Raw genomic sequence first — 27535 nt, 5'->3', positions numbered from 1 at the left:
TCGACACCGCCACCTTCCCTGAGAGCTGGAAACACGCCGAACTCAGCGCTCTACTCAAGAAACCAACAGCGGACCCCACCGACCTCAAGAATTACCGCCCCATCTCGCTCCTCCCGTTTCCAGCCAAAGTCATCGAGAAGACCGTCAACAAGCAGATGGCCGCCTTCCTCGAGACGAACGGATCCCTCGACCCCTCACAGTCCGGCTTCCGAGCCAACCACAGCACCGAGACCGCCCTCATCGCCGCCACCGATGACATCCGAGCCCTGATGGACAATGGAGAAACAGCGGCTCTCATCCTCCTAGACCTCTCCGTGGCATTCGACACGGTCTGCCACCGCACCCTAGTACGGCGCCTCAGCAACACCGGAATCCAGGACAAGGCGCTGGAATGGATCATCTCCTTCCTCGACAGAAGAACACAGAGAGTCCGCCTACCACCGTACAAGTCAGAGGCCTCCGAAGTCATCTGCGGCGTCCCCCAAGGATCATCTCTGAGCCCCACCCTCTTCAACGTCTACATGAGCCCCCTCGCGGCCATCGTACGCAAACACAACCTCAGCATAATCTCCTACGCCGACGACACCCAGCTGATCCTCTCCCTGACCAACAACCCCGCCGCCGCCAGAGCCAACCTGCACGAAGGGATGAAAGAGGTAGCCGAGTGGATGACGACCAGCCGCCTGAAACTGAACTCGGACAAGACGGAGGTCCTCATCCTGGGCTCCTCACCCTCCGCCTGGGACGACTCCTGGTGGCCTCCCGCCCTGGGCACCGCTCCCAAACCGACAGACCATGCACGCAACCTGGGCTTCATCCTGGACTCCTCCCTCTCCATGACCAGGCAAGTCAACAACGTCTCCTCGGCGTGCTTCAACATCCTACGCATGCTACGGAAGATCTTCTGGTGGATCCCCACCGAGACCAGGAAGACCGTCACCCAGGCCCTCGTCACCAGCCGACTGGACTACGGCAACGCCCTCTACGCCGGTACCACCGCCAAGCTCCAGAAGAGACTCCAGCGGATCCAGAACGCCTCAGCCAGACTCATCCTCGACATCCCACGAACCAGCCACATCTCCGGACATCTGAGAGACCTTCACTGGCTCCCCGTCAACAAAAGAATCACCTTCCGCCTCCTCACCCACGCACACAAAGCCCTACACGACCAAGGCCCGAGCTACCTCAACAGCCGAGTCAACTTCTACGCTCCCAAACGCCACCTCCGATCAGCCAACCACGCCCTCGCCGCCGTCCCCCGCATCCGAAGAGCGACTACAGGAGGAAGGTCCTTCTCCTACCTGGCCGCCAAGACCTGGAACTCCCTCCCGACCGACCTGCGCCTGACCCAAGACCACCTCTCCTTCAGGAAGAAGCTGAAGACCTGGCTGTTCGAGCAGTAGCGGCACCCCCCCCCCCCCAGCGCCTTGAGACCCTACGGGTATGTAGCGCGCTTTATAAATGTCAATGATTGATTGATTGAAGGCTGATCCTTAAGGCAGGGAAGGTAGGTCAGGTCGGGAGGAGTGGTGCGAATAAGACCATTGGTAGCGTGTTAATGTCAGGAAATCCCGCGTTTAGGGCAAGGAGACCGTCCAGATCACGGCTCGAGTTGTGCCGGTTGCAGGATCGCAGAACGCGGGTCTCTGGCGGGGAGCGATCCCCGCCAGAGACGCCGCCACAAAAACAGGTGATAAAATATGCAATCACAGGCAGGTTAAAACTGCAATTTTAAACTGTATCAACCACAGGCAAAGACAGTAATATAATATATATGTGTATATAGTGTATAGTGTATAGACAATGATCAAGAGAATGAGTTTGTCTTTGCCCTTGATGGCACCATTTTGGGAGGAACAGGCACAAAGGCGCACAAGGAGTAGTTAGAGGCTTCTGAACAAGATTCCATTTTGCAATCCATTGTTAATGAGAAATGTGGAGGCTTTGTTAAGACCATACATTCAAGTACTGGGGACCTTACTATTGAGGAAGGTGAGTTAATACAGGTTAATGTTGTGTGCATCCAATAGCTCTCAGCCCGTGGTCAATGCTGTTGCAAAGTTCTTACAATGGATGTGGACAATACGAGCACACAAATTAAGCATGTAATGATTTTCATGGGTTCAAAATAATTTAAGTTCTAGCTGCTAAAAAAAATCATATGGAATATTCTTACTATATGCACCTTCTGTTCTGCCTTGTTCTTTTTAACTTTTTTAAAGTAACTAATTATGTATATAGATGATATTAAATTGAATCTTCTGGTACAATCTATTGCACATAAATTATTTTTTTTAAAAGATGGATGTTCTGACCTAACTACCTCTTCCCCCTGACGTTTTAAAGTGAAATGTATTTGGGTAAATGAAAGGCAATGTCATTGGTTTTTATTTGTATTTTAAATATGTATGTGTGTCTTTTATGATGTAAAAATCGAAATAAAGACTTTATGAATGAATGAATGAATGTGTGCATCCATTGTCTCTCAGAAATGTTCTGATTTAGGAAGCTCATAAAGATCAATTAAGTGTCAGTAGCAGAAGCAAAACTCTCAAACAATATTACTGGTAGCCTGCTATGGAATCTCAGGTTGACAAATTCATAAATGACTGTACCACTTGATTGGTGTCCAACACACATTGGAAATTGCATGAATCCCCTGTTTATATGGTACTGCTACTGGAGGAAGCTTGGCAAAAAGTAGCTCCTTATCTTGCTGGACTGTTTGAGCTATTACCAAATACTAAATGATGTATGATGGTGTTGGTGAATTATGATTCTAAATGAGTATATTTTGACTTTACATCAGTTCTCAATCCTGATTCCATCATCAAATGTTTAAGGAACATTTTAGGAATAGAAGGAGCACCCAAGGATATTTGTCACAGACAATGGTACTCGTTTTACTTTACCTCCCATGAAGGATATCATCAATGACTTTCACATTATACATCTCAAAGTGTCCCTCTACTCACCTTCCTCAAATGGCCTAGTTCAGCGCATTAATACATTTCTGAAGGCGGGCATACAAACAGCTTTAACCATGGGTTATGAAGTGCAATCATGTCTGAGGGAAAATGTCTGGCCCTACTAGGCCCCTTCGCATAATACCAACAGGTTTTGTCCATTTTTGCTGTTGTGCAAAGGATCTTCTAGATCCTCAGTCCATCCTGATTGGGTAAGGAAGGTAAGCAACAGAAGGACATATAGTTTGTCAATTGTGGCTTCCAGAGTCAATCCAAGCACAGTCAGATTAAAGAGAATTTTTATAAGAAACTCCAGGTCAATGAGGTAACATTAAACGTGGGTGACTGGGTTTTGGTAAAGAGTCTCACCAGAGTAAACAAGCATTTGCAATGCAATAGGTCTCGCATTAATTAAGTCTGAGCTATTGGCATTGCTAAATATTGCAACACTAATTGCAACAAAAGTCTTTAAATTGTAGGCCAAAAAATGTGTATTTATTTTTGGAGCAATGGTGGCATGCTGCGCTTTTGATGAATATGTTTAAAAGTAAAGTGCGCCATACTGTGATTGCTACAATAGTTAATTGTGGATGTGTTAACAATTGATGTGTCCACTGATGGCTGGTGGTGTGTGTGCCTGGTGGAAGTGTGCACTGCCAGCAGGTGGTTTGTGGGCCTGGTGGAAGCGTGCACTGACGGCTTGTGGTGTGTGTGCCTGAAGAAAGTGTGCACTGACGGCTGGTGGTGTGTGTGCCTGGGGAAAGCGTGCACTGACGTCTGGTGGTGTGTGCCTGGTGAAAGCATGCACTGACGGCTGGTGGTGTTTGTACCCGGTGAAAGTGTGCACTGACGACTGATGGTGTCTGTGTCTGGTGAAAGTGTGCACTGATGGTGTGGTTGTGTGTGTGGTTGTGTGTGTGGTTGTGTGTGTGGTTGTATGTGTGGTTGTACGTGTGGTTGTGTGTGTGTGGTTGTGTGTGTGGTTGTGTGTGTGGTTGTGTGTGTTTGTGGTTGTGTATGTAGTTGTGTGTGTGGTTGTGTGTCTGTGGTTGTTTCTGTGTTGTGTGTGTGTGTGGTTCTGTGTGTGTAGTTGTGTGTGTGGTTGTGTGTGTGTGGTTGTGTGTGTGGTTGTGTATGTGCTTGTGTGTGTGTGGTTGGGTGTGGGTGTGTGTGTGTGTGGTTGTGGTTGTGTGTGTGTGTGTGTGTGTGTGGTTGTATGAGTTTGTGTGTGTGATTGGTGTGGTTGTGTGTGTGTGGTTGTGTGTGTGATTGTGTGTGTTTGTCTTTGGGTGTGTGTGTGTGTGATTGCTACAATAGTTAATTGTGGGTGTGTTAACAATTGATGTTTTCACTGATGGCTGGTGGTGTGTGTGCCTGGTGGAAGTGTGCACTACCAGCAGGTGGTGTGTGTGCCTGGTGGAAGCGTGCACTGACGGCTGGTGGTGTGTGTGCCTGAAGAAAGTGTGCACTGACAGCTGATGGTGTGTGCGCCTGGTAAAAGCGTGCACCGACGGCTGGTGGTGTGTGTGCCTAGGGAAAGTGTGCACTGACATCTGGTGGTGTGTGTGTGCCTGGTGGAAGTGTGCACTGCCAGCAGGTGGTGTGTGTGCCTGGTGGAAGCGTGCACTGACAGCTGGTGGTGTGTGCGCCTGGTGAAAGTATGCACTGATGGCTGGTGGTGTTTGTGCCCGGTGAAAGTGTGCACTGACGACTGATGGTGCCTGTGTATGGTGAAAGTGTGCACTGATGGTGTGGTTGTGTGTGGTTGTGTGTGTGTGGTTGTGTGTGGTTGTGTGTGTGTGTGTGGTTTTGTGTGTGTGGTTGTGTGTGTGTGGTTTTGTGTGTGGTTCCATGTGTGTGTGTGGTTGCGTGTATGGTTGTGGTTGTGAGGTTGTGTGTGTGGGGTTGTGTGTGTGTGTGGTTGTGTATGTGGTTGTGTGTGTGTGTGGTTGGGTGTGGGTGTGTGTTTGGTTGTGTGTGTGGTTGTGTGTGGGTGTGTGTGGCTGTGTGTGTGTGCTTGTTTGTGTAGTTGTGTGTTTGTGTGGTTGTGTGTGTGATTGTGTGTGTGGTTGTGTGTGTAGTTGTGTGTGTGGTTGTGGTTGTGTGGGTACAGTTGTGTGTGTGTGTGTGTTTAGGTGAGTTTGTGTGTGTGGTTGTGTGTGTGGTTGTGTGTGTGATTGTGTGTGTTTGGGTGTGTGTGGTTGTGTGTGTGGTTGTGTGTGTGCGTGGTTGTGTGTGTGGTTGGGTGAGTTTGTGTGTGTGGTTGTATGTGGTTGTGTGTGATTGTGTGTGTGTGTAGTTGTGTGTATGTGGTTGTGTGGTTGTGTGTGTGGTTGTGTGTGTGGTTGGGTGGTTATGTGTGTGGTTGTGTGTGTGTGTGTGAGATTTTGTGTGTGGTTGTGTGTGTGGGGGGTTGTTTGTGGGGTTGTGTGTGTGTGTGGTTGTGTGTGTTTGGCTGTGGTTGCGTATGTGTGGTTGTGTGTGTGTGTGTGTGTATGCATGTGGTTGTGTGTGTTTGTGGTTGTGTGCATGTGTTTGGTTGTGTGTGTGCAAAAGATATGGGCATATTGAAAGGAAGCGTATGAGGATAAAACCACGGATGGTATAAAACAAGTTTAAGCTATTGGCATTGTAAATGACAATGCCTTTTATTTCGGTTTTAAAAACGAAAACAAAAATAAAAGGCATTGTTATTTGCAATGTCAATAGGTCAAACTCGCGCAAATGCTTGTTTCCCTTACCTTCCAGTTAACTGGTAACTTGCTGCTTACTGTTTTCACTTGTCGATGCTGTTTGTTTTGCAGTAGGATACGCGTGCATTATCAGACCTGGGGCGTACAATATACAGGTCGTTTTAAATTAAAACTTTCACAGCTCTACACTAGTGTACTAGTGTACTTTTTCCGTTCCCCATAAAACACATTCCCACCCAGTGGAGAGTAGTTTTGGAAATATATGCAGGTGAAACGGAATCTCCTTCGCAAGCGGCTTCTAATCAGCTGTTGTAAATTCTTCAGTTACATGCTTGTGGTGAATCATTTCCTTCTGCAGCTTGTGTGGCATCAATCATGTGAGCCCCTGCTTTGTCTCTTCACACACAAGAAACAGGACAAGACAGACAAGCATCTGTAACATACATTCAAAGGAGGAGTCGTGTTTTCCAGGCACTCATAAAACAGTACGTAATGCGGAAGCACTTAAGAGACAGTTAATACCCCGTAAAGTGGAAGCGATTGAAGAGCATTCTGGCAAATGCTTTTCACAGATGCATTCGCCATGATGGAGGCAGATATACACACGCAGACATTCAAACATTTGCACTGCAAAGGGACGCCATGCATATCAACTAAGTGGAAAGCACGCGTACTTTGCAATAACGTGGCATCGATCCCTTGCCTAATAAAGCACAAGCCTGGGCTCTTTGAATGCATAAAAGGGAGGGGTCACATTTGGATTTATTGAGCCAGACAGGATATCACACATGGGTACACTGAGGCAAGACTTTTTTCTGGAAAAACAGGATCATCTCCCTTGTAGTCTGTGAGGCCCTATGATTGACCACGGATCGATTTGTATTAACTACTAATGGAAGCCACATGGGGCCAATAAAGGGAGAGTATGTGGCGTATCAACCAGAGCTGTGGGATTTGGAACTAATTAACCATGGTTCGAGTCTCGGCGTCGGGTTAACATCCTGTGATTCTGGGTAAATCACTTAACCTCCCATTCCTAAGGTGAACATGTTGGCCCTTGAGATAAACAGTTAAATCCTCCTGGGTTGAAATGAGGTGTGGTGATAAGTTATGAGCTCACCTCCCAGAGCACAGCAACTATGAGCATTACTATGAATAATAACATCAAAGGAAGGGACTTGAACATTTTTGTTCACCATGCCATCCCCGAAGTGTCTGGTTCCCCACCAAGCGGCCCCCTAATCTATAATGAAAAGCAGGGAGGGGCCCCCTCACGCAAGTGACCTATGCGGCCTACTCCGTACAACCTCTCTGACTTGTGGCCCAGTACCAGGTGGGATTCCACCGGAGCAGAGTGTCATGGCTGATCAGCAGCAGACAACCATTGGTGCTGGAGCGAGCCCCAACAGAGCGGTAAGGGGCAGATTGGTCCGATCCAAGTTGCAGTCGGACTGCTATGCGGCTCCGATGATATAGATGTTCACCGGCAGCCTGGAAGCTTGCGACCATCCTGCGGAACCTCTACTTTGGCAGGCCACGCTTCATCAACCTTATTTATTGATCTTAAGAGTGAGTTGCATGATGTGAAATAAAAACAAGCGACATATGCATTATGGTTATACTGCATTCAGGATGGTACAGCTGGAGATGTCAAATCTTTTGAAAAACATTGGATGGTTAGGGAACCAAATTGTTAGAAATGGGATTTCTGGTAGGCTTAGGCTGGCGCCAAAGCCAGGCAGAAACCACCACTCTAGTCAGGGCAAGGAAGTTACACTCCAAAGATAACCCCTGCTCACCCCCTTGGCAATGTGACACGAGCAGTAAGGCTGATCCCCGGGGCAATGTAAGTTAAGTATTTGCGCAAGCACCCACCAGTAACAACATCCCAGGCCCCCCACAAAAGGAACTCCACACAAGGTTATATAAAAATAGCCTTTGTATTATCAGAACACATCAGAATCATAATCACAGGATGTACATTGTGCCATAGGCACGGGCAGAATTTACAGGGGATTATGTACATATAGGACAGGGCCACATGGACCACTGTTAGGAATAAGTACTTTTAGAACTAGCACTTGGTACATAGAACAAGCAGAGCTTCACACATGATGCATAAAAACACATTCAGCGGTGTAGGTAAAACACATTATGCATAAAACACATTCAGCGGTGTAGGGAAAACACATGAAGCATAAAACACATTCAGCGGTGTAGGTAAAACACATGATGCATAAAACACATTCAGCGGTGTCAGAACAAGGTGCGCAGACATTCTAGGCATAGTACATTTCCTAGCACCCTAGGAAGAACATAAATCACATGTAGCACATAACTCACATCAAAGTCCTGGTTGCGCCACTGCGCCAAAGCCTAAACGTAGCAGCTGCCTACTACTTGCTGGGCAGCTGGGGACAATAGCAAGGGGCCTAAATGCTGCAGCTGGCACTAAGTGCTGCGCAGATGGGGAAGGCCAAGGTAGGGATGAAGGAGTGCGACTCACTCCTAAGTCCAAAGAACAAGTCCCTAGAAAGCAAAACCTAAACGGTGCAGCTGCCCACTACTTGCTGGGCAGCTAAGAAACAAATCTGTGACAGGGGCCCTCACTGGCCCCTCAGGACAAAGACTGCGCTAAGCCGAGCCATCTGGCTCTGGAAATCCACATTGCGAACTTTTGGAGCCCTCTAGGCTCTAGGAACACATAATACGCCAAACGTTGGAGCCCTCTAGGCTCTGAAATTAAATATGTCCCAAGTCCCTCGTGGGGACTCTGAAAATCAATGGGGCCTCGTGGGAGCCTGCAGGCTCTACAAATAACATTTTCCCCCAGGGAGCACACTGGCTCCTAAGAATAACAGGCATGAGCCCCTCTGGCCTGAGTAAAAAGAGTATGGCCAGACGTCGGGCGGCCCAATGAAACCCACCATGGTGCCTTCCCTGGCACCAACACTTGGCCGCATGGAACTCCCCCCAGCCTGTCCTCACTCACCGGTGTCTTCTTCTTCCAGCAAGACTCTGGGCTTACGGCATGCATGGGAGGGTCCCGGCATCTCGGGGACTCCCTCTTCCTCTGGCGTCGCCTCCTCTTGTCCCCTCCTCGCAGGGGGATTCCGGCGGCAACACTCCCTATACGCGGGGGGCAGGCGCCGACAATGTGCCTCGGGCCCCCTCCGCTGCCATTTCCATACCTGTGGGGCTCTCTCAGGCTCACGGGAGCCCGGCACCGCTACCTCCTCATTCGGAGCCTCCCTCTGCTGCCGGGGCGTGCATGGGACTTCCCGTGAAACCGGAAGTCCCGCCCGCCGCCAGTCAAAGGGCTGCCTGTCTTCCTGTTTTCACGGCGGCAGTGGCGGCGGCATATCGGGGGCAAAGGTGAGGGGTGGGCTCCCTCTGACAAAAAAGTGAACATCGGTGTGGGCACCTGTCATTAAATAATTAAATAAACGGGGTGGCACCCGTATATAAAAAAAAACTAAGGTGGGCAAAGTCGCAGGGTAGGCACCAGTGCACACTCATGAGTAAGGAGTCACGGGGGAATCCCTCCCCAGGGGATTCCCTCTTGAAAAGGGACCACCAGGAAAAGGAGCACAGTGCTCCCAGGTGCCAGGGGGGCCTAGAAACCCCAGTTCAATACAGCAACTGGAGAAAGGGGCTCTCAGGAAGTCCTGGGCATAAAGTAATGGAGCAACCAGCTCCTCAGCACAGGGAAGTCCTTCAGTCCCCCAGGCAAGGCAGAGGGGTCCCAGCACAAGGTCAAGCAGGCATCCACGGGCTGGGCAGGGCCCAGGGAGGCAAGCCTTCCCCTGGGCCCCAGCAGCAGCACGCCCCTGGCAGATTCTATTCAGGAAAAACAAGAACATTTTACAAGAGGTTACAGCCTCTTTTTATACAGAGAAATCCTTTGTTGTCAAAGGGCAGGCAAGGGGTGAACCAGATGCAACTGGTTCCTGAGCATTTTGTTTTGCTCAGCCCCTCTGCCTATTCACAGGATGGGTCAGGGACATCAGACACACCACAGGGGGTGGAGCCAGCATTGTGAGGGGAAAGCCCAGCCCTATTCAGGTCCCAGGTGCACTCCTCCCCAGCCATCAACATGCAGATATCCCATTCACCACCAGGGCAGACCCATCCTGACTCCGGAGCCTGGCACACCAGCCTGCCCCAGCCAATCACAAGCCAGCACATTCACTGCACAGACAGGCCAACTTCTAGAAGTGGTAATTCAACACTAGACACATTTTTGCCGCACACATCAACGCGCAGCATTTCATCACACGTGTCCACACATACCAAACTCAACCTTGCACTCCCCACACATCAGGAATTACCAGGGACACATACATTCCCCATGCATTCCTATGGGAGGGCAGGCCAATCTCACCACACGCACTCAGAGAGCGCACACACTTTACACTGCGCCACAGTGCTAAAGTGCTCAAAGGCCAGAAATCACTATACTTATTTCAGAGTTCAAATGCAAAAAGTTCAGTTGTGAACCTGCCAGAAGGGCCAAGTCCAACACAAATATACATTCATACGCTGAGATTGTAGGCTTGTGCTGAAAGTGAAGACATAGCAGTGTTCTAGCTAGTAAATTATGCAACTGCAGTTGGAAGATTTTAACATTGATGTCGCTGACTGAATAGGAGGAAAGATGGAACATCAAACTCTCTCCAGGCAGTTGTTACCGAGGCTTTCTATCAATAAAAATGCAGCCACTATAGAGGCAATAAGTATAATAAAACAAGTGCTGGCAGGAGAGACGGTAAAGCCACTTTTAACCCCTTCAGCATAGCATGAATTTTCGCGCTGTGCTGAAGGTTCTATTGAGCGGGTGGTGCCATGACGGAGTGGTTCCGTAATTAGCACAGCCCAATCGGCGCTCATAACGGAACCACTCCGTCATGAGCACAGAAGGGGTTATTATTGCAGATTATAAACACCTCTACAGTGATTGAAGAGCCTGGAATTTAAGTCCTGGCATGCAACAAGGCAATTAATTGAGCTAATCCTTCAGATGGCAAATGCTGATCACTTTCGCGGCCGCTTTGATGTTCTCAGTGGCCGAGCGGCTCATTGAGAACATCAAAGCAGACGCAAAAGTGATTACGCAGGCTGACAAATGGTGCGCGCGCCTGACTCACATGCACTGTACCCGATTCGCCTGCAGACTTTGGGAGCACTTTCAGAAGCTCCACTAAATATCTTGCAAAGCATCCCTTACGCGATGACTAGGCGAGACCTAAATAGGTGCAGTGGAAGTTGAAGAGGAGGGGAAAACGTGAAAACCCAAAGTAGAAACTATGCAGTCACTGAAGTGAAAAATATAAAAGGGCAAAAAAGTAAAATGAAAAACAGAAGGAAAACAGAATAAAGAAAGACAGAGCTAGGTGAGAGACAAGACGAAGTGAGAATTAATGAATGTAGGACTCAGTGAAAAAAGCAATATAAGCCCGCGCTGAGTCTTTTCGGAGCTTAATGGGCAGTTCTGGGAGTGCTGGTATCTTTGGGTCCCTCCAGGAGGGTCAACGGGCCTCAGTGGAGTGCCTCCTGGAGCTGCCTTGGGTCCCCCTACAGGAGCACAGTGGGGTGCCTGCACGAGCAGCGTGATGAGCCCCCGAGGATCCATCTACTCTCTTAGGGGCTCTGAATGGTGTCTTCCAAGGGTACGCGGGAGGCCTGCTGTTGCTCAGGGGGTGTCTGTAAGTGTCCCATGGGTATCTAGAGGGGCTACATCTGCCCCCCGCAGGTGCTGAGAGGGTGTCTGCAGGAGTAACATGTGGTCCCTATTGATCGGAGTAGGATTCCTGCAGGAAGTCTTTGGGACATCTGCAGATGCACTATATTGAGTGAGCACTATGATTACATACTAATAAAATGTAAAATAGGGTATGCCTTTAGCACGTGCAAGCTCGGTCCATGCCTATAGGGCTCAGAGACATGTAGGCGGTGCAGTAGCTGCCTGCAGAAATGCTCCCGCCAAGTGGCTCTACAGAACATTGCATTTAAACCTGGTTTATGGAGGCTGCTGGTGCCCATGTTTGCATTTCCACTAACTTTCTTCTCATGACTCTTTTCTCTTGCCCCTTCACCTTCCCCCTACGAATGGGTGGTGGTGCCACATTTGGTCTTGCCAAAGGCGCCATGTTTGGTTTCTCCCAGTTCGCCCAGGATGCCATGTTTGGTTTCTCCCAGTTCGCCCAGGGCGCCATGTTTGGTTTCGCCCAGGGCGCCCTCTGAGCCAAGATCAACTCTGCTGTGCTAGCCCGGCCTTAAAGTTCCGGGGAAAAAACCCTTTTTATGATTGGGGGGAAAGGGGGCGCTGACCTTGAGCTTGGCAAGTATTATGAGGGAATGTAAACAAGTTTCTTGTACACACCGATTTAATTTCCCCTCCCGTGAAATCCTTCTACATTATGACAGACTCACTCCCCGCACTCACTCATTACAATATTGGGGCTTTCTGAGAACATGTCCAGAGTGGTCTGTAGCTCCCACTCACCATATCTACTGCTAGAGGTGTGTGAGCCCCTGAAAGCTCAAGCCAGGCTCGAGACTGAAGTCTAGCGCAAGTCTTATTGGAACCTCGAGCCCATAAAGAGCTGAGGCTTTTCCCTCTTTTGCTTGAACAGGATGTGGTGTTAGCGCCAGAGCTGCTACTGTGGAACTCGGGAACCAAATCCGAGTCCCAATTTGGGCTGAACATCCTGTGAATCTGCGCAAATCACTTAATCTCCCCTTGCCTTAAACAATGCACGTGACTATGTGTAATGTAACTAACTGGTATTGATATAAAGTGCTCCAGGTTGAGTTTGTGTTTTATATTAATAACTGCAAAAAATGCTGTAAGAGGTACAAGCAAAGCCTTAACATAAAGGAAGCCAAAAAGATACTTATTTTCTTTACTGGTTGATTTGTACAGACTGAAACCTGGATAAATCGCAGCGTCCCTGCTTAATTTGAGTGTGATCTTAGGCAAATATTTTATCAAAACTCTTTTCTTCATTATCGCGTATGAAATGTACTTTTGAGTATGTGAACTCAGACTATCAGTTGTGATATATAACTTTTAATAGGTACTTCTTAGTGCAGTGCTATATTATTCACTATTAATGTCAAAGCTTTCAAGTGTAAAGGAAATGCACTTGTTTGAACGTTGAAGTGTCTATCACAGTTTAAGTGGTTGGTTAGGAGAAACAGCCACCACAGCCCTTCCCGAGGCAGGCACAGTGAGGGGGTAGAGTCCGTAGGCAGGGCCCAGTGTACTTACAGCAGTGCAGGCCTGGCTCTGGGGGCTTCTCGGGCAGAATCCCAGGCTCCAGCAGGAGCTCTTCACACCGGGAACCCTCGGGTACCGGCAGCGGCTCCCGGACCGCCACAGATGTGTTTTTCAGTCCCTCGGCCCTCTTCCCTGCCTCATGGTCCGATGGTGAGATATGTTGAAGCGCATCTGATCCCTTCACAGCTCAAAGCTCCTCTGGCAGAGTCTGAAGAAGCACGAAGTAGAACCTGAACACGCCACTCCCATGAAACTGCGTGGCGAAGGAGGGCGTCACACAAGTGAGTAAAAGTTTACCCCGAGGAACTAAACAACAAGCTTTGGCTGCGCGGACGTAAAAGTAACGCCGCGCGGACGTGAAATGAAAAAAAAACAAGCAACAAACACGAGCGCCTCGCGCGGCAGGTGGAAAGGTGGGAGGTGGGCGCGATTCACTCCCGGGAGCGATAATTGCGACCAGATGGGCCGCATGCTCTCGCGAGTGAATCTCCTGACGTGCACGCGTTGCCATTGAAGGCAATTGAATGCGTGCACGTGCTTGGCTGAAAAGCCAAAGCAACGGCAATAGTTAATTTGCCTTTGAGAAAAGTGCTGCTAAGGCGAGACCTAAAAAAGGAGAAACTAAATTCTCTAGACTTGTGTGCATTGAGAATGCCTCACAAGGATCTGTTCTATTACATAAAAAGGGGTGGTGGATCAGAAGTGATGCGATAAAAATCAAACCAGAAAAACAAGTAAAATTCAAGCTGTTCGTGTCCGTGATTACCCCTCAAATGAAAGCTCTTAGTGGAAAAAACTAAAAGTAGTCCCATGTGGTAGACTTGAAGAGGATAATATTGTGCCCAGTGACACAGCTCAGTGTTCTGAAGCTATTATGGTTGAAGAGGTACCAGATAGAGACATGCAATTTGTTGATGAGAGACAGCACACTTTATGTCAAGAGGCAGTTGATCACTCTGGCAGAGTTTCGCGTAAAGTTAGCATGCCTGCTAAGTTTGAGGGTTATTATATTACCTGAATACATATGTTTATACATAGAGTTCTATATTTGATTTCTTGTCATGTTTTGTTGATTTTCCCTGGAAAACTCAACTTTTGTTCTCAAAAAGGGGAAGGTCTTGTCCCTGTCTTATATATTAAGCAAATGTTATTATGATATGCCTTTGCCATGTGTGTATTTTTTTATTGTTATAGTGCTTATGTTAGAGTGAGATCCTTGCTTGTTGGCATTATCCTTATTTTGAGTGTTATCTTTTAACTTATACTTCAAGGCATGTGTCACCTCTGGTGTTAGTTCTTTCAGATCTCTCTGAGCATCCGGCCCAGCAGGAAGGCTAGATGTAGGCTCCTTTTCTGCAATAATTAACTGCAGGAAATAAACTTGTTTCACATACCTCTTAGTTTGTGAGGCATTCTTCACAACAATAGGGAATATCACCCCACAATAATGGAGTGATAAACCTGAAATCCCTTCTTACAACTTCTAGTGTGTTTTAGCAGGAGTACAATGGATCTGCTACGCGAACAATATCTGACTATTAGGACCATGAAATCTGGAGGACCACATTCATGTCCTGATATTAGATTAGAGGGAAATCACATATTTCAGGCTCTGTGTTCGACACCAGATGACAGATTTAAATTGGCAAAGAACAGGTACCTACTGAAAGGATACATGTACAAAATTATCGAACTTCAAAAGCTTTGCTCATTTTGTGATGTACCGATAAATCATTAGGTGAATTTCTCTATATATGAAATGACGGCTGCTGCAGAGGGGATAAATTCACGTACAATCCAGGAACAGACGCACAATCCTACTTAATCTAAAACACTCATATGAGTAGATATTAACCTGTATCAGTTTGAAGTCTTACACTTTACACAGGTCGATCTGCCAGATACCGCCAACTTTTGGTCCTGATTTATATGCGGTAAGTTTGTTGACAATGAAAGATGTTAATAACTTTTTGTTACTATGGTTATAAATGTCCACTTCTTATACATGTGCAGGGAATGACTACTGATTGTGAACTTGTAAATACATCATGTGACACATTTTTATTACATTTCATTCAGCTTTCTCGGTGAACACATCTTCCCTGGGTCTCATTTTCTCCTTAATCAATGGTCCTTTTCTAGCATTCATTCATTGGAGACAATTGGGCTAGTCAATGCAGACAGTTTGCACTGATTATGCAACTCTCTGCATTGTACATCATGTATTAAGAGGCGTCTTGAACCGGGCAATATCACTTGTAGCTTTTGACCTCCTACTGTGACTGAGCACCGATGCCGAGTTGCTCTGAGTATATGGAATCCACTTTGCCACTCCTGTGATGTGTTTCCTCTCTACACTAATAGGGCCTTCTGAAACATGCTTTGTTGCTTGGAACCAATGTTGCAGTGTGACAAAAAGCTGGTGTGGCACATCATAACAAAGGAAGTTTTTCCTTTCTTGGTAGCTAGCCAGCTGTTGATTGGGTCTCTTTTGCTGTGTACCGCATTTGGGTGGAAGGTTGTCCTCTCTTGATTTCCCTCTGATCCACGCTTTGTGGCACTTAATTTGCAGCTTCCCAATGTCTCCTTGTAGTCTACAGATATCCCATAGATTAAAGGCTGCTCTAGTTTCATGAAAGGTCTCAACAAATTGTAGGGAAGAACAGTATTACTTTGGTTCAAGTCCACTTCAATTTTAAAACACAACCTTCTATCTCTTTGTTGTATCCTGCTATTCTCAATGCAATGCTTGTCCACCACCAATGGAATGTTCATGTGATGTAGCTATCAGAATGTTGGTGATCTGCCTGAGGAGTTACAGTTGGCTAGGCTGAGCACCATGCTGGTTGCTCCTGGTGGGGTCTCCTATTGAGCGTGTTATTGACTATATCTCATCTCAATAAATCTACATGAGAACTATCTACCTGCGTGGACTCAATTACTACATTATTTTTGGCAACGATCTTCTAAAATAACCTACTCGTTTCACCTCTACAAGGATTACAAGCAAGTTTATGGTACAAGAACTACTGCAATTTATATCAAGGCACCCCAACTGGCATCTTGACCCCACCAGTGATCTGCCACCGGTCGCCCACAGCAGTCCGCCAGTTGTTCAAGCATCTGGAGAGTCTATTGTCTGACTGTAGCTGTGCCCCTGTGAGGGTAAGCTTTTCTAGCAACAAGCCTTGGCTCATCCTGTGCTGTGCCCCTGTGAGAGCAAGCCATTCGTTTTGTCAAGTTCGTTTACACACTACCTGGTGAAGTAGTGTGTCTGTCTTAGTTCCTGCCAGTTTCTACATGTGCAGCAAGATCTGGAGAATGTCTGCCACTCTACGTTTGGGTCATTTCCTGCCTGCATGCCAAGTCCTGCGTCAGCACCAGTGCATCTGTACCTAAACTGGTTTTACTGCTGCCTTCTTGCCGTGTTCTGCTACCGGGTTGGTTTATTTACCTCACAGTCATTTATTGTGTGCGCAGTTATACCCCTGTGAGCTGACATATGTTTCTTAAGAACAGGACTGTGTTACCATAATATCCGGTGAGTGGGGAATGTTTATTTTTACTTTCCTATTCTTTTCACTGTGCCTTAGCGCAATGGCAGTTTAACCGGCCTGCCATATTCAAACATTCTCGAGCCTCATACTACGCGCACGCTCACAGCGTGTGCATTCTCACCTCATGCTTGTTGTTCCTTCGAAGCCTCCTCTTCTTCATGTGTGACGTCTTGTTTCAGCGTCACTACAGCTCTCCTGAGTTTTGGTGCATATTTATGCAGAGAGCCATCCTGCCCTGTGACGTTTTGCGTGCCGCCATGTTTGCTCTGGGAGTCTTTACATTACTTCTGTTGTTCCCAACGATGTTGTCTGCCTCAACGTCATTTGGAGTATTGCTCATGCGATCTCAGCTGTTTCCCTTACAGTTGTTAAGTCAATGCGATGCAGAGGACAGCGAGACAAGTGAAATTTACCCTCATGCTCAACAGAGCACTGTCATAAATCTTTTCAAGGTACTGTGCACTTTCTTCATGAAAATGACGGAGTCTTTTTGTTTTTTTTCTCCGTTCTGGAATATGGGAATCAAACCCTCAGTGACTCGTCTTTTATTCTCGAATTGGCGTTTACAAGTAACAGTTCTTTCATGCAGTTGTTTTGGCTGATTGGTTTTCAATTCTCTATTTTAGCACTGTTCTGCCATCTAGTGACCTGTTGCTTAATTGAATAGGATTTATTCCTACTGCTGTTTATGTTACATATACATCGACTTAATTTTTGGCAATTCTGTACCTGCAAGGTTCATGTTTAATGCCACATTGTTATGTATTGTTTTGCCATATTTGATGTTTAATTTTATTGCACTATTCAGTGGTAAATGTCATTCACAGTCTGCTCTGTTATATGCTTTTCACACAACACACATGCATGTCATGCATTATTTTGCCCACTCTCATGAACATACACTTTGCCTTGTAGTGTTCATTCATAGTGCACATTCTTTTACATATCTATTTGAGAGGCCACGTTTTCTTTGCGATGGGTCCCAGTCCCATTCGCGAGCAGTGGGTTTTAGTCCCACCTGCTCTATGTCACGGTTTTTGCAATGGCTCCTTTGTCTCATTTGCCCGCAGTAGGTTTTAGTCCCACCTGCTTATTTTCAATGTTTTGCGATGGGTTCCAGTCCCATTTGCTTGCAGTGGGTATGAGTCCCACCTGCTTATTTTCAATGTTTTGCGATGGGTCCCAGTCCCATTTGCTTGCAGTGGGTTTTAGTCCCATCTGTTAATTTTCAATGTTTTGTGATGGGTCCCAGTCCCATTTGCTTGCAGTGGGTTTTAGTCCCACCTGCTCTATTTCACAGTTTTTGCTATGGGTTCAGTCCCATTTGCTTGCAGTGGGCTTTAGTCCCACCTGCTTTATTTCACAGTTTTTGTGGTGGGTTCCCAGTCCCATTTGCTTTCAACAGCGCACAATGTGGTAGCACCACGTCAGTTGTCCACACAGACCTCGCCAATTTTTGGTTTTTTGCCCTCTAGGGTGTGCGCATTTTGTCTCCTTCTGAGGAGCTATGCTAGGGTTAAAGTCCCTTTGCATTATCAATATGGGTTCCCACCCATACTCTGTCTTTTAAACCCTTTTTACAGGGATTTTATGCATAGGTTAAAGTCCTTTTGCATTTGCATGTGTCCTTACTCAATCATTCTGTTTAATGTTTGGAACATGTCATGTGTTTCTACTCACATGTGCTGGTTACCCAGTTGCTTATCTAGTGTGCACAGTGTGGTTTTTTTTAACACAATTTATGTCCCAACACTTACAACGTCTGTTGGTGCTGTTTCCAGTTTAGTGCACAACGCATCTGTTTCTCAAGAGATTAAGTTTTACATTCACATATTTAGCTTACGTTTTTTCTCTATTTAAGTGCTTTTATGCCTTCTTTGCTAGATATGTTCCGTTTTATTGTATTTTTATTGCTACCTTTGCACTGTTACCTTTGCATTACGTATTTGTATTTTGCTTAGAGATAATAGTGTTTAATTGAGGTTTCATCTTTATTGTTCCTCATGTTCCTTGCTCTTTCGTCTTCTTGCTTCTATTTTTCAACTTTGTCTAATTTTTGTGCTGTGAGTTTTCTGCTCTTGTTTTCTTTTCTGGATTCAGGTGTTCTGTGGCGTTTACGTTCTCTCTGTTCATCGAAATGATAGTTGTGTTCTTTGAAGGTATCTTTTGTGCTTTCTCTTTTCTTAGTGCCTTGCAATGTTGCTTCCTTTTCAATGTTTTGTAAGAACGGAGGATGGTTTATTCGTTTTGTCTCCTTCTTTCTCTGCTTTTTATGGGTGTTCTCTCTTTGCTGTTCCTTTTCCGCTTTTGTATAATTTACTTACTTTCCTTTTCTCTGGTTCTCCTTTTCTGTTTTTTGCTTTTTGTTTTCTGTATAAGAAAAGGGGATATGTTGTATCCTGATATTCTCAATGCAATGCTTGTCCACCACCAATAGAATGTTCATGTGATGTAGCTATTACAATGTTGGTGATCTGCCTGAGGAGTTACAGTTGGCTGGGCTGAGCACCATGCTGGTTGCTCCTGGTGGGGTCTCCTATTGAGCTTGTTATTGACTATATCTCATCTTCTCAATAAATCTACATGATTGGACTCAATTACTACACTCTTTTTCTGAATTACTTTCATTATGACATCATACAACACCCAGAGCTGAAAGATCCACAAGAAAACACTGAAAAGGCTCACTGAACATGGGAAAGATCTAAAACAATGATTCTTAACCTTTCGACTTCTGAGGATCACCACTTAATCCTTACTGGAACGCGGGGACTTCAATTCAGTTATTACTGGAAGCTGGGAACTTTTGAAACAAACATTATCACATAAATACACAAAGATGTAATGTTTTATTTAATTCACAAACACGTATAAAAAAATCAGAAAGTTTAATTGGAAATGTTGGAGCTTTTCTAAATCCAACTGAGGACCTAATCATCTATACAAAATTATACTTCATGCACTTGCAGTGCTCCGATGAGTCAATCTGAGTATACTGAATAAATTTTTTGCTGAAAATCACAAATTCCTTCAAGCAAAAACGTTTTAAAATTTGCAATGTTAGATTTTGTTTCTTTATTTATATACACCTTTTCTGTTAATAATATTTCATTTTCTAAGTAGTCTCAGACCCCCTGCATAGGCTTTGCGGATCCCTGGGGGTCCCTGGACCATAGGCTAGGAACCTCTGATCTAACACTTGCTTTTCTGAATCATTGTTCCTTTTGCTGATACGCAAGTTAGATACAATAATAATTGTGTGTTTCAGATTGTTACAAACCTGGCATATTTCCATTTTGATTTGTGAACATGTAATATTTTTTACATTAAATAATTGTTTTAAATCCACATTTTTGTCATTTTCAGGTCAGATGATGAATTGCTAAAGTTCATGCATTGCATGAATTCCTTTTGGGTTCTATGTGGGAGAGATGTGATAACAGCATTCGATCTATCGTCTTTCTCCAAAGTCTGTGATTTAGGCGGTAAGTAACATGTGATGAGGAACATAGGACTATAGGTAGATTTGCTGCAGATCATGTAAAGATAGGTAAATGTTTTGCAGATAGATCAGATTTCAAGTTAAATAATTATTAAAACCTTGATGCAGAGATCATACAAAATTATTATCTGCAAATGCCGAACACTACCCACATGCTGGCCCCATGACGTACATGCTGATGCTCCTTGCATCTTTGAAAAGCTATTTTTTTATTTGTTGTGCAGGTCATAATGTAAACAGGCTTTTGATGTGCGAATATTTTATTATAAAAATTAGATTAACATAGATTTTACTGTTTCGTGCATGAGCGTGACATGCTACCCATGTTATGCGTGTGTACCTTTTTCCATTTCATACTTCGCTGTAGTAATGGAATAGACAAGAACGTGACAAGCCTTTGTAACACTCATGCCTAATTAAGATAATGTCTTTCTTATTGTGAACAGGCTGTTATTAACTCACAGTAGGCAAGTATACACTTGAGGTGAGCAGAGGACTTATATACTGTGGACAAGCGGTTAGCGTAATCAGTTTGTTATTCTGACTTACCATCTGCATTTCATCTGACAAATAAAGTTTATGTACATGATGGAACTTTTTCTTCCTTTTTTGAAGTTTCCCTTTCCTTAAGAGTCTTCCAAGTTTTCCTACACTGGTGACAAGTGGGCACGAATTTATGCTAAGAAATGATTGCTGGGTGCAATGCTATTGGAACGTTAACAGCAGCTGTGATTGGTTCTGGTGATTGGTGGTGTCTATAAGGCAACAGATTTGTTTGAATGGATATTGGGTTCCATATTTCACAACCATTGGAGAAAAATCGATGAACTGGAGTATGTCTGGAATAGTGCCTCCTCTTTTCATTCTCTCAACACTGGGTGAACCACCTATGGACTGGGAGACATGTTTTAGCCTATGAGGAAGTTCTTAAGGGGGAGTTTAAACCAAACAGGAAATTAGCACTTTTAAAGCATTGTCTAGAAGGGATTGGTTTAAAAGAGTTTAAGAATTTGCCAGCATTGGTGAATCCTAGTAACACTAAGGTTCACCAATATGCACCTAAACAGTTATGTCTTATGGTCCAGTAGAAAAACTAACGTGGTGATGGGGAGATTCATTTTTTATTCTAGGAAACAATATTCTGATGAGTCCATAGAGGAGTATGTGTCTGTGCTGAGATCTCTAGTGGTTACTTGCAATTTTTAACATATTACATATGAACAGGTACCAAGGGATCACATTTTGATGAGAACCAACTAATAAGAACATTCAGGAAAGACTATGGACTACTATTGACATTGCGCTCAATGCTGCTATTGAGATTGCTAAGGCTATTGAGTATTCTGAAAAGTTTGTACAGGAATGACATAAATGATGTGCATATAGTGTCAAGGAATTAGTTCATGCAACAATGCTATTCCCATACGTCTTAGAGTGAGAAATGTACCATTGTCTTACAGGAGTAAACATAAGGACATGTTGCATGATATGTGTGAGAAGAACAATATTGAGCCTCTGGAGGCATCACCATGGGTGTCTCAATTGTGATTTCTGCACTGTGATTAATGCATCTTCCCATACCAACACATCAATGGATTTTGATCCACATAGACCTCTTTTTGATCATCCAGATACTCCAGGAACATCGTGGTGCTGTCACTTGCTCAACCTGTTTTACCATCGCCTCTGCACTAGACTTGACCCTGCCAATTGAAACCATTACAATGAAGAGGTCCTTCTTTTGCTGTTGTTGCAGGTGTTCTTGTTGATGGTGTTGCTGGCTGCTGTGAGACAAGACTGCCCTTTCTGGAAGTTGAAAGGCTGCACCCCAGAGCTGCGGGGTGGGAATCGATGTTCCAGACGTTCTTCTTCCAAGCCTCCAACTTGCTCTACAATCCTCCTCTTGTATTTTAAAACATCCCCTTCAGAAGAAAGGAATTGAAGTGGACAGAATTATTTTGTATGGTGGATCAAGTAGCTTGGCACTTATGTACTCTTTGGGCTCGATTATGTAATGTTGCAGCCTTATATTCGAAGCCAAGCACAGGACTTAGGTCTCAACCAAGGAATGCACTTCTGAGTTTTAATTCACACCTGCAGGGGTGAACCTTTCAGATGCCTTCTTTACCTGGGCTTTGTTGGAGAGGCAACAACAAGATAGCTTGGCCCATCGCACTGTCCTCCTTGCTAAGTTCTCGTGTGAAAACCTCAAAAGGGCGACGCATCTGTGCCAGGCATTTGATTAGGCCCCATTTGTCCGCATCCATGGTCATAGCTTTCCCAACTGCATCCCCTCCTCTTTGAATGACATAATCATTAATCTGTTTGTAGTACTCAAAAACGCGTTGCTGCTTTTAAAAGGTGGAGTTCTAATGTGTTGGCACCTCCTGTATCAGGGATTTGACTGGTGCTCAATTATTATGCTGAATAATCTGCAGCTGCTTCTGGGCTTCAAAAGAATGGCTGAAATGAGTGCATATTCTTCTGCAGGTGGTCAGTATGTTGCTGACAATGGGCCATATGTAGGTGGCCAAATACCGGTCGGTAACACCGAAAAAGGCCAGTTTTCGGCGTTACCGACCGGTATTTAGCCATGTGAGATGTACGTAATACCGAATAGAATCGATAATAACGAATCGGTAAAAAATTACCGATTCCTTATTTACCGATTTAAAATTACCGAAACAAAGAATACCGAATCGGAAATAACGAATCAGAATAATCCCCAAAAAAGCGATGTAGCAAACCTCGTTAATACTGAATATGACCAGATTCGGTAATAACGAATCGGTATTTACCACTTTTCAGGAGCATGTGGTAATCAGGTGCAGTGCATAAAAACAGGCCCAAAATGCATCTGTGTGAACACAATGGCGGGCCTCTACCTCATAGCAAGGCGGCTACGCTTGAGAGCAGCAGGAGTGAGGATCTGGAGACGGGAAGAGCAGGTGTACAGATTGCGCATCACATTGTTCCAATTGACAGAAGCAGATGAAAGATACAGACTGCACCCTGATACCATCCTGAACCTAATACGGGACCTAAAACCCTATCTGGAGCATCAGACACAAAGGGCCCATGCTGTCCCCACCCATGTCCAGGTACTCTGCTGCCTGCACCTCCTTGCATCAGGAAGTTTCCAGGGTGTGATAGCTGCAGTGGGTGGAGTGTCACAGAGCTGTCTATCCCATTTCTTCAACACCTTCCTAGATGCCATGATGGACAGAATGGAACACTACATTTCCTTCCCCAGTACACAGGCGGAGCTGCAGAGGACCAAGCTGGAGTTTTACCAAATTGCACACTTCCCACACATCATCGGCTGCATCGATGGGACCCATATACCCATCTGCCCACCTGCAGCAAGTGAATACATATACAGGAACCGCAAATCCACCCACTCCATCAATGTACAGGTGACATGTAATGCCAAGTACATAATTACTGAAATCGTAGCACAATTCCCCGGGAGTAGCCACGACGCGTACATCTTCCGGAGCAGTGGCATCCATACACGTCTGCTTGCAGGTGAATTTCGAGACGGATACATACTAGGTAAGTAAATGTGACACACCCTGATGTACACCCTGGCTAAAGCAGTTGGTCACACAAATTAATGCCACTTACACCTGTACATAGGTGACCGCGCATATGCCCTCCGGCCTTATCTACTCACACCATATCTCAACCAAGCAACCCCATGGGAGAGGAGATACAATGTGGCACATAGGAGCACACGCATCGTGGTGGAGCGCACATTTGGATTGCTCAAAAGCAGATTCCGTTGCCTCCACAAAACTGGAGGTGCACGTCTGTACAGCCCCATCAAATGTTGCAAGATAATTGCTACATGTGCAATGCTACACAATCTGGCCACAAAAAAAGGAACAGCAGTGGAACTGACTGACTCAGATGACGAGGACGTGGACAACCCTCAGCCAGAGCCCTGCGCAGCAGGTATTGCTATTGAACATGATGGGAGACAGAGACGGGCAGAGATAACGTCAAACTATTTCTGAGTGAGTAACGACACAGAGCCAGTTACAGTTACATTTTAAGGTGTTTATTAGGCACACCCCCAGTATTGTGAGCAATGTCCAATTGGACATGGGTTACATCACCCATCTCATGCATGGTAACATCCATAGGTCCTTACTTCCTGCGGCCACGCGCTGCCCGTGACCGTTCCCTATCAACACTGTCTGGTGTGTTGGACTGTTCCTGTGAAGGCACGTTACGTTCACTACGCCTTCTGCACTCGGTGGGTGAGGGCGTGATGCTACCACGGCTGGTGGCCTCCTCACTGCCCCCCCCCTTCCATTGTGGCCGCCTTAGCATTCTGAATTTGCTCTAGCACTGAGGTCATGGACACCATCCCCCTGGCCACATCCCTGCTGCAATGCGCCATCTCCTCCTGCATGGCGATGGACCTGCGACACATCAGTGATGTTGCAGTGGCCAGCCGGTTCACTGACTTGGTATAGGCCTGGAGCCTCTGTCTCTCCCTGCGCCTGGCTAGACGGTCCTGCTCAAGCTGGCTGCAGAGGTTGTCCACCGAAGTAGCTACTCTCTCCATTCCTGCACACAAGTTCTCCCCCATAGCACTGATGCCCTTCTCCATCCTGTGCATATGCTTGTTTATGTGTGCCACCTCCCTGTGCATTGACTTCATCCCTCTCCATTGCAGGCGCTGGACCTTCAGCATGTTGCCTTCCAGTCCAGCAAACACACTGTCACCCTGCTCGGCTGCTTCTGGACTGTCCGGCCTTGCCCTGCGGCGTCTGGATGAGATGTGGGCACCCTCGGATGCAGAACCAGACCTCTCCCTGTTGGATCTTTCTCCTATGGGACTTTGTTCGCCCCCTCTGCCCTCCTCATCTGACTCCTCCATCTGCTGGAGGGTCGCCACGGCATGCCTCCTGCCTGACTGTGGTGGTGGGGGTGTTGGTGATCTTCGCAGTGGGGACTGTGTGAGAGGGGATTGCGAACTTCCCTGGCGCTGTGGTGATGGCTGTGGTGGAGGAATAGATGGCTGTGATGACGCAGAGCTTGTGGTCCCTGCAGGCATGCTGACGTCTTCATTTTGCCTCCCCTCTGGCCTGGCTGACTTAGCTCGGCTGCTCTCTGCTGCACTGCGAGATGACTCGCCTGTAATGACACAAATGTAGATATACTCACTGCTCTGTCTGCTATGGAATTACATTAAACAACATGCCTACAGAGCACAGTGGTTGTCCTGACGTAGCCAATTACTTTACCATGCTATTGTGTTTGCTAGCCTGACTGTCCTATTCATGAGTTCCCTCTGACTATATCACCCATAATGCATTGCAAGTAACCAGTAAGACATGGGGTGGAGTGGGATTCCCTTTGCCACTATGGGGATTGGTGTTGGGGAGGGGGTAGCACAGCATGCTGGGCATGCTTCTTACCTTGTTTTCTAGCTGCTCTGGCGGAGCTGTCTGCGTCTCCCATGCCACTCACACTCTCCGGCTGGAAGGTGGACTCCACCATCAGTTCTAGTGGTGTTTGTGCTGGTGCTTGGTTTTTCCCTGCGCCAGTTTTGCCAGCCTGCCTCCGTCTCTCTGCCATTCTCAGTTTTGCTGTCTTCCTGAGGTCGTACCACCTCTTCCTGATGTCCTCTATGGTGCGCTGGGTCACACCTATGGCATTGATTTTGTCCCTGATGCCACTCCAGATTTGCCTCTTCTGTGACTCTGGCACTTGGTGGGACTGGGCTCCAAATAGCTTGTGGTGCTCTTGGCTGACATCCTGGATCAGGACCTCCAGCTCCTTGTCACTGAACTTGAGTTTTCTCTTTCTGTCGCCTCCCTCCTTCCCCCTGTCCTGGCTTGCCATTTCAATGCTTGTTGTAGTTTTTCAGTCCTGCTTGTTACTGTGTGGCTGTGTTGCTGCTGGCTTCTCAGCTCATCTGCCTGCCTGCCTGCCTCACTGTGAGCTCCAGGTCCTGTGCACCTGGCTGGGTGTGGCCACTTCCTGTTTGGGAGGTAATTGGGTGATTCAGGATTGGCTGATTCAACAAATTACAATTTTTCGAATTACCGAATCGGTATTTCCGAATCGGTAATGGATTCTGTAACACCGATTCGGTATTTGCCTTTCTTTAAATTATATTTTTTTACCGAATCGTTCTGAATCGGTATTTAATACCGAATTTTAACGAATCGGTAAACTTTAACGAAAGTTTATGTACATCGCGTTTACCGATTCCTTAATACCGATTCGGTAAAATTCGGTATTAAGGATTCGGTATTCTCCATTTACCTACATGTATTTATTTATTTATTTATTTATATTTAATTTTATAGAGCGCACAGCTACCCGGAGGTTTCCCGGCGCTAAACCAACAAATAGGGTGTACAGTCGCATAGTTTATTGATCAAAAAGCCAAGTTTTTACGTCTCTTTGGAACTTTAGATAGTTGGGTTCAATCCGAATAGACAAAGGGAGAGAGTTCCACAAGGATGGTGCCAGAAAAGCAAAAGATCGACCGCCCATTCTGGCTCTCTTCGTCCTAGGGATCAGAAGTTTATGTTGACTGGATGAGCGAAGAGTGCGGTAGGGAAGGTATGGATGAATTAAAGATTTCAAATACTGAGGGGCCTTGCCAGCGTTAATTTTATGTATAAGACAGAGAGCCTTAAATTTGCAGCGACTGTCAATGCATAGCCAATGAAGGCTACGACGGTACAGGGATGTGGAAGATTTGTAAGGTAATTTGCACAATAGACGGACTGCCATGTTCTGGACCGTTTGTAATTTCCGGATTACCTCCTTGCCCACTCCTAGAAAGAGAACATTACCATAGTCAAGGCGAAATGTTATTAACGCCTGGACTACGGTTTTCTGGGTTTCCAGAGGAAGCATCCAGGTGATTTTCCTCAACCATTTGAGGATGGTTATACAAACGGAGGAGACTCTCACGGCATGTTGTCTCATGGACAGCTGGTCATCAAATATTATTCCCAAGTTACGGGCTGTTTTTGAAGGGTTAGGAGGGGTGCCCATTTGAGCAGGCCAGTGAGAGGGTCCCCATAAGGCAGGATTGTTGCCAAACAGGAGGAGTTCAGTTTTACCTCCGTTCAATTTTAGCTTATTGTTATGCATCCAGGAGGCAATATTGTTGAGACCATGACAGAGGGAAGATGTAGTGGAGTGATGACTGGTGGAGAGAGAAAAGATGATCTGTGTGTCATCTGCATATGAAAATATGGAGAGGCCAGCTTGCTCCGCAATGGCAGCCAAGGGTCTGACATATAAATTAAAAAGGAGGGGGCTCAGGATGGAACCTTGTGGCACACCATATGCAGATGTATGAATTTTGGACGCAGAGGTAGACGAAAAGACTTGAAATGTCCGATCGGACAGGAAGCTGATGAGCCATTCAAGGGCAGAATGAGTAATGCCAGACAGCTTTAGAATGTTAATCAGAATGGGGTGGGAGACCGTATCAAATGCGGCACTTAAATCTAATAGAAAAAGTGCCACGGTCTCCCCACTGTCCACCAGATGAC

At 46.1% G+C, this 27535-nt stretch overlaps 1 protein-coding gene across 3 annotated transcripts in view; it reads left to right on the top strand.

The window, feature by feature from the left end:
• LOC144772891 (acetylserotonin O-methyltransferase-like) overlaps positions 1-27535 on the top strand; it is a 667360-nt gene that overhangs the window by 430382 nt on the left and 209443 nt on the right. For all 3 annotated transcript variants that reach the window (XM_078657558.1, XM_078657559.1, XM_078657557.1), the window contains one exon: positions 19865-19983. In XM_078657558.1, coding sequence (XP_078513684.1) covers positions 19865-19983 — 119 coding nt within the window. The remainder of the gene's footprint in view (positions 1-19864; positions 19984-27535) is intronic.

The sequence above is a fragment of the Lissotriton helveticus genome, chromosome 8 (assembly GCF_964261635.1).
Source record: "Lissotriton helveticus chromosome 8, aLisHel1.1, whole genome shotgun sequence".
NCBI classification, from domain to species: Eukaryota; Metazoa; Chordata; class Amphibia; order Caudata; family Salamandridae; genus Lissotriton; species Lissotriton helveticus.
Note: the sequence above shows the minus strand (reverse complement) of the source record. Positions and strands in the feature narration are given on the sequence as shown.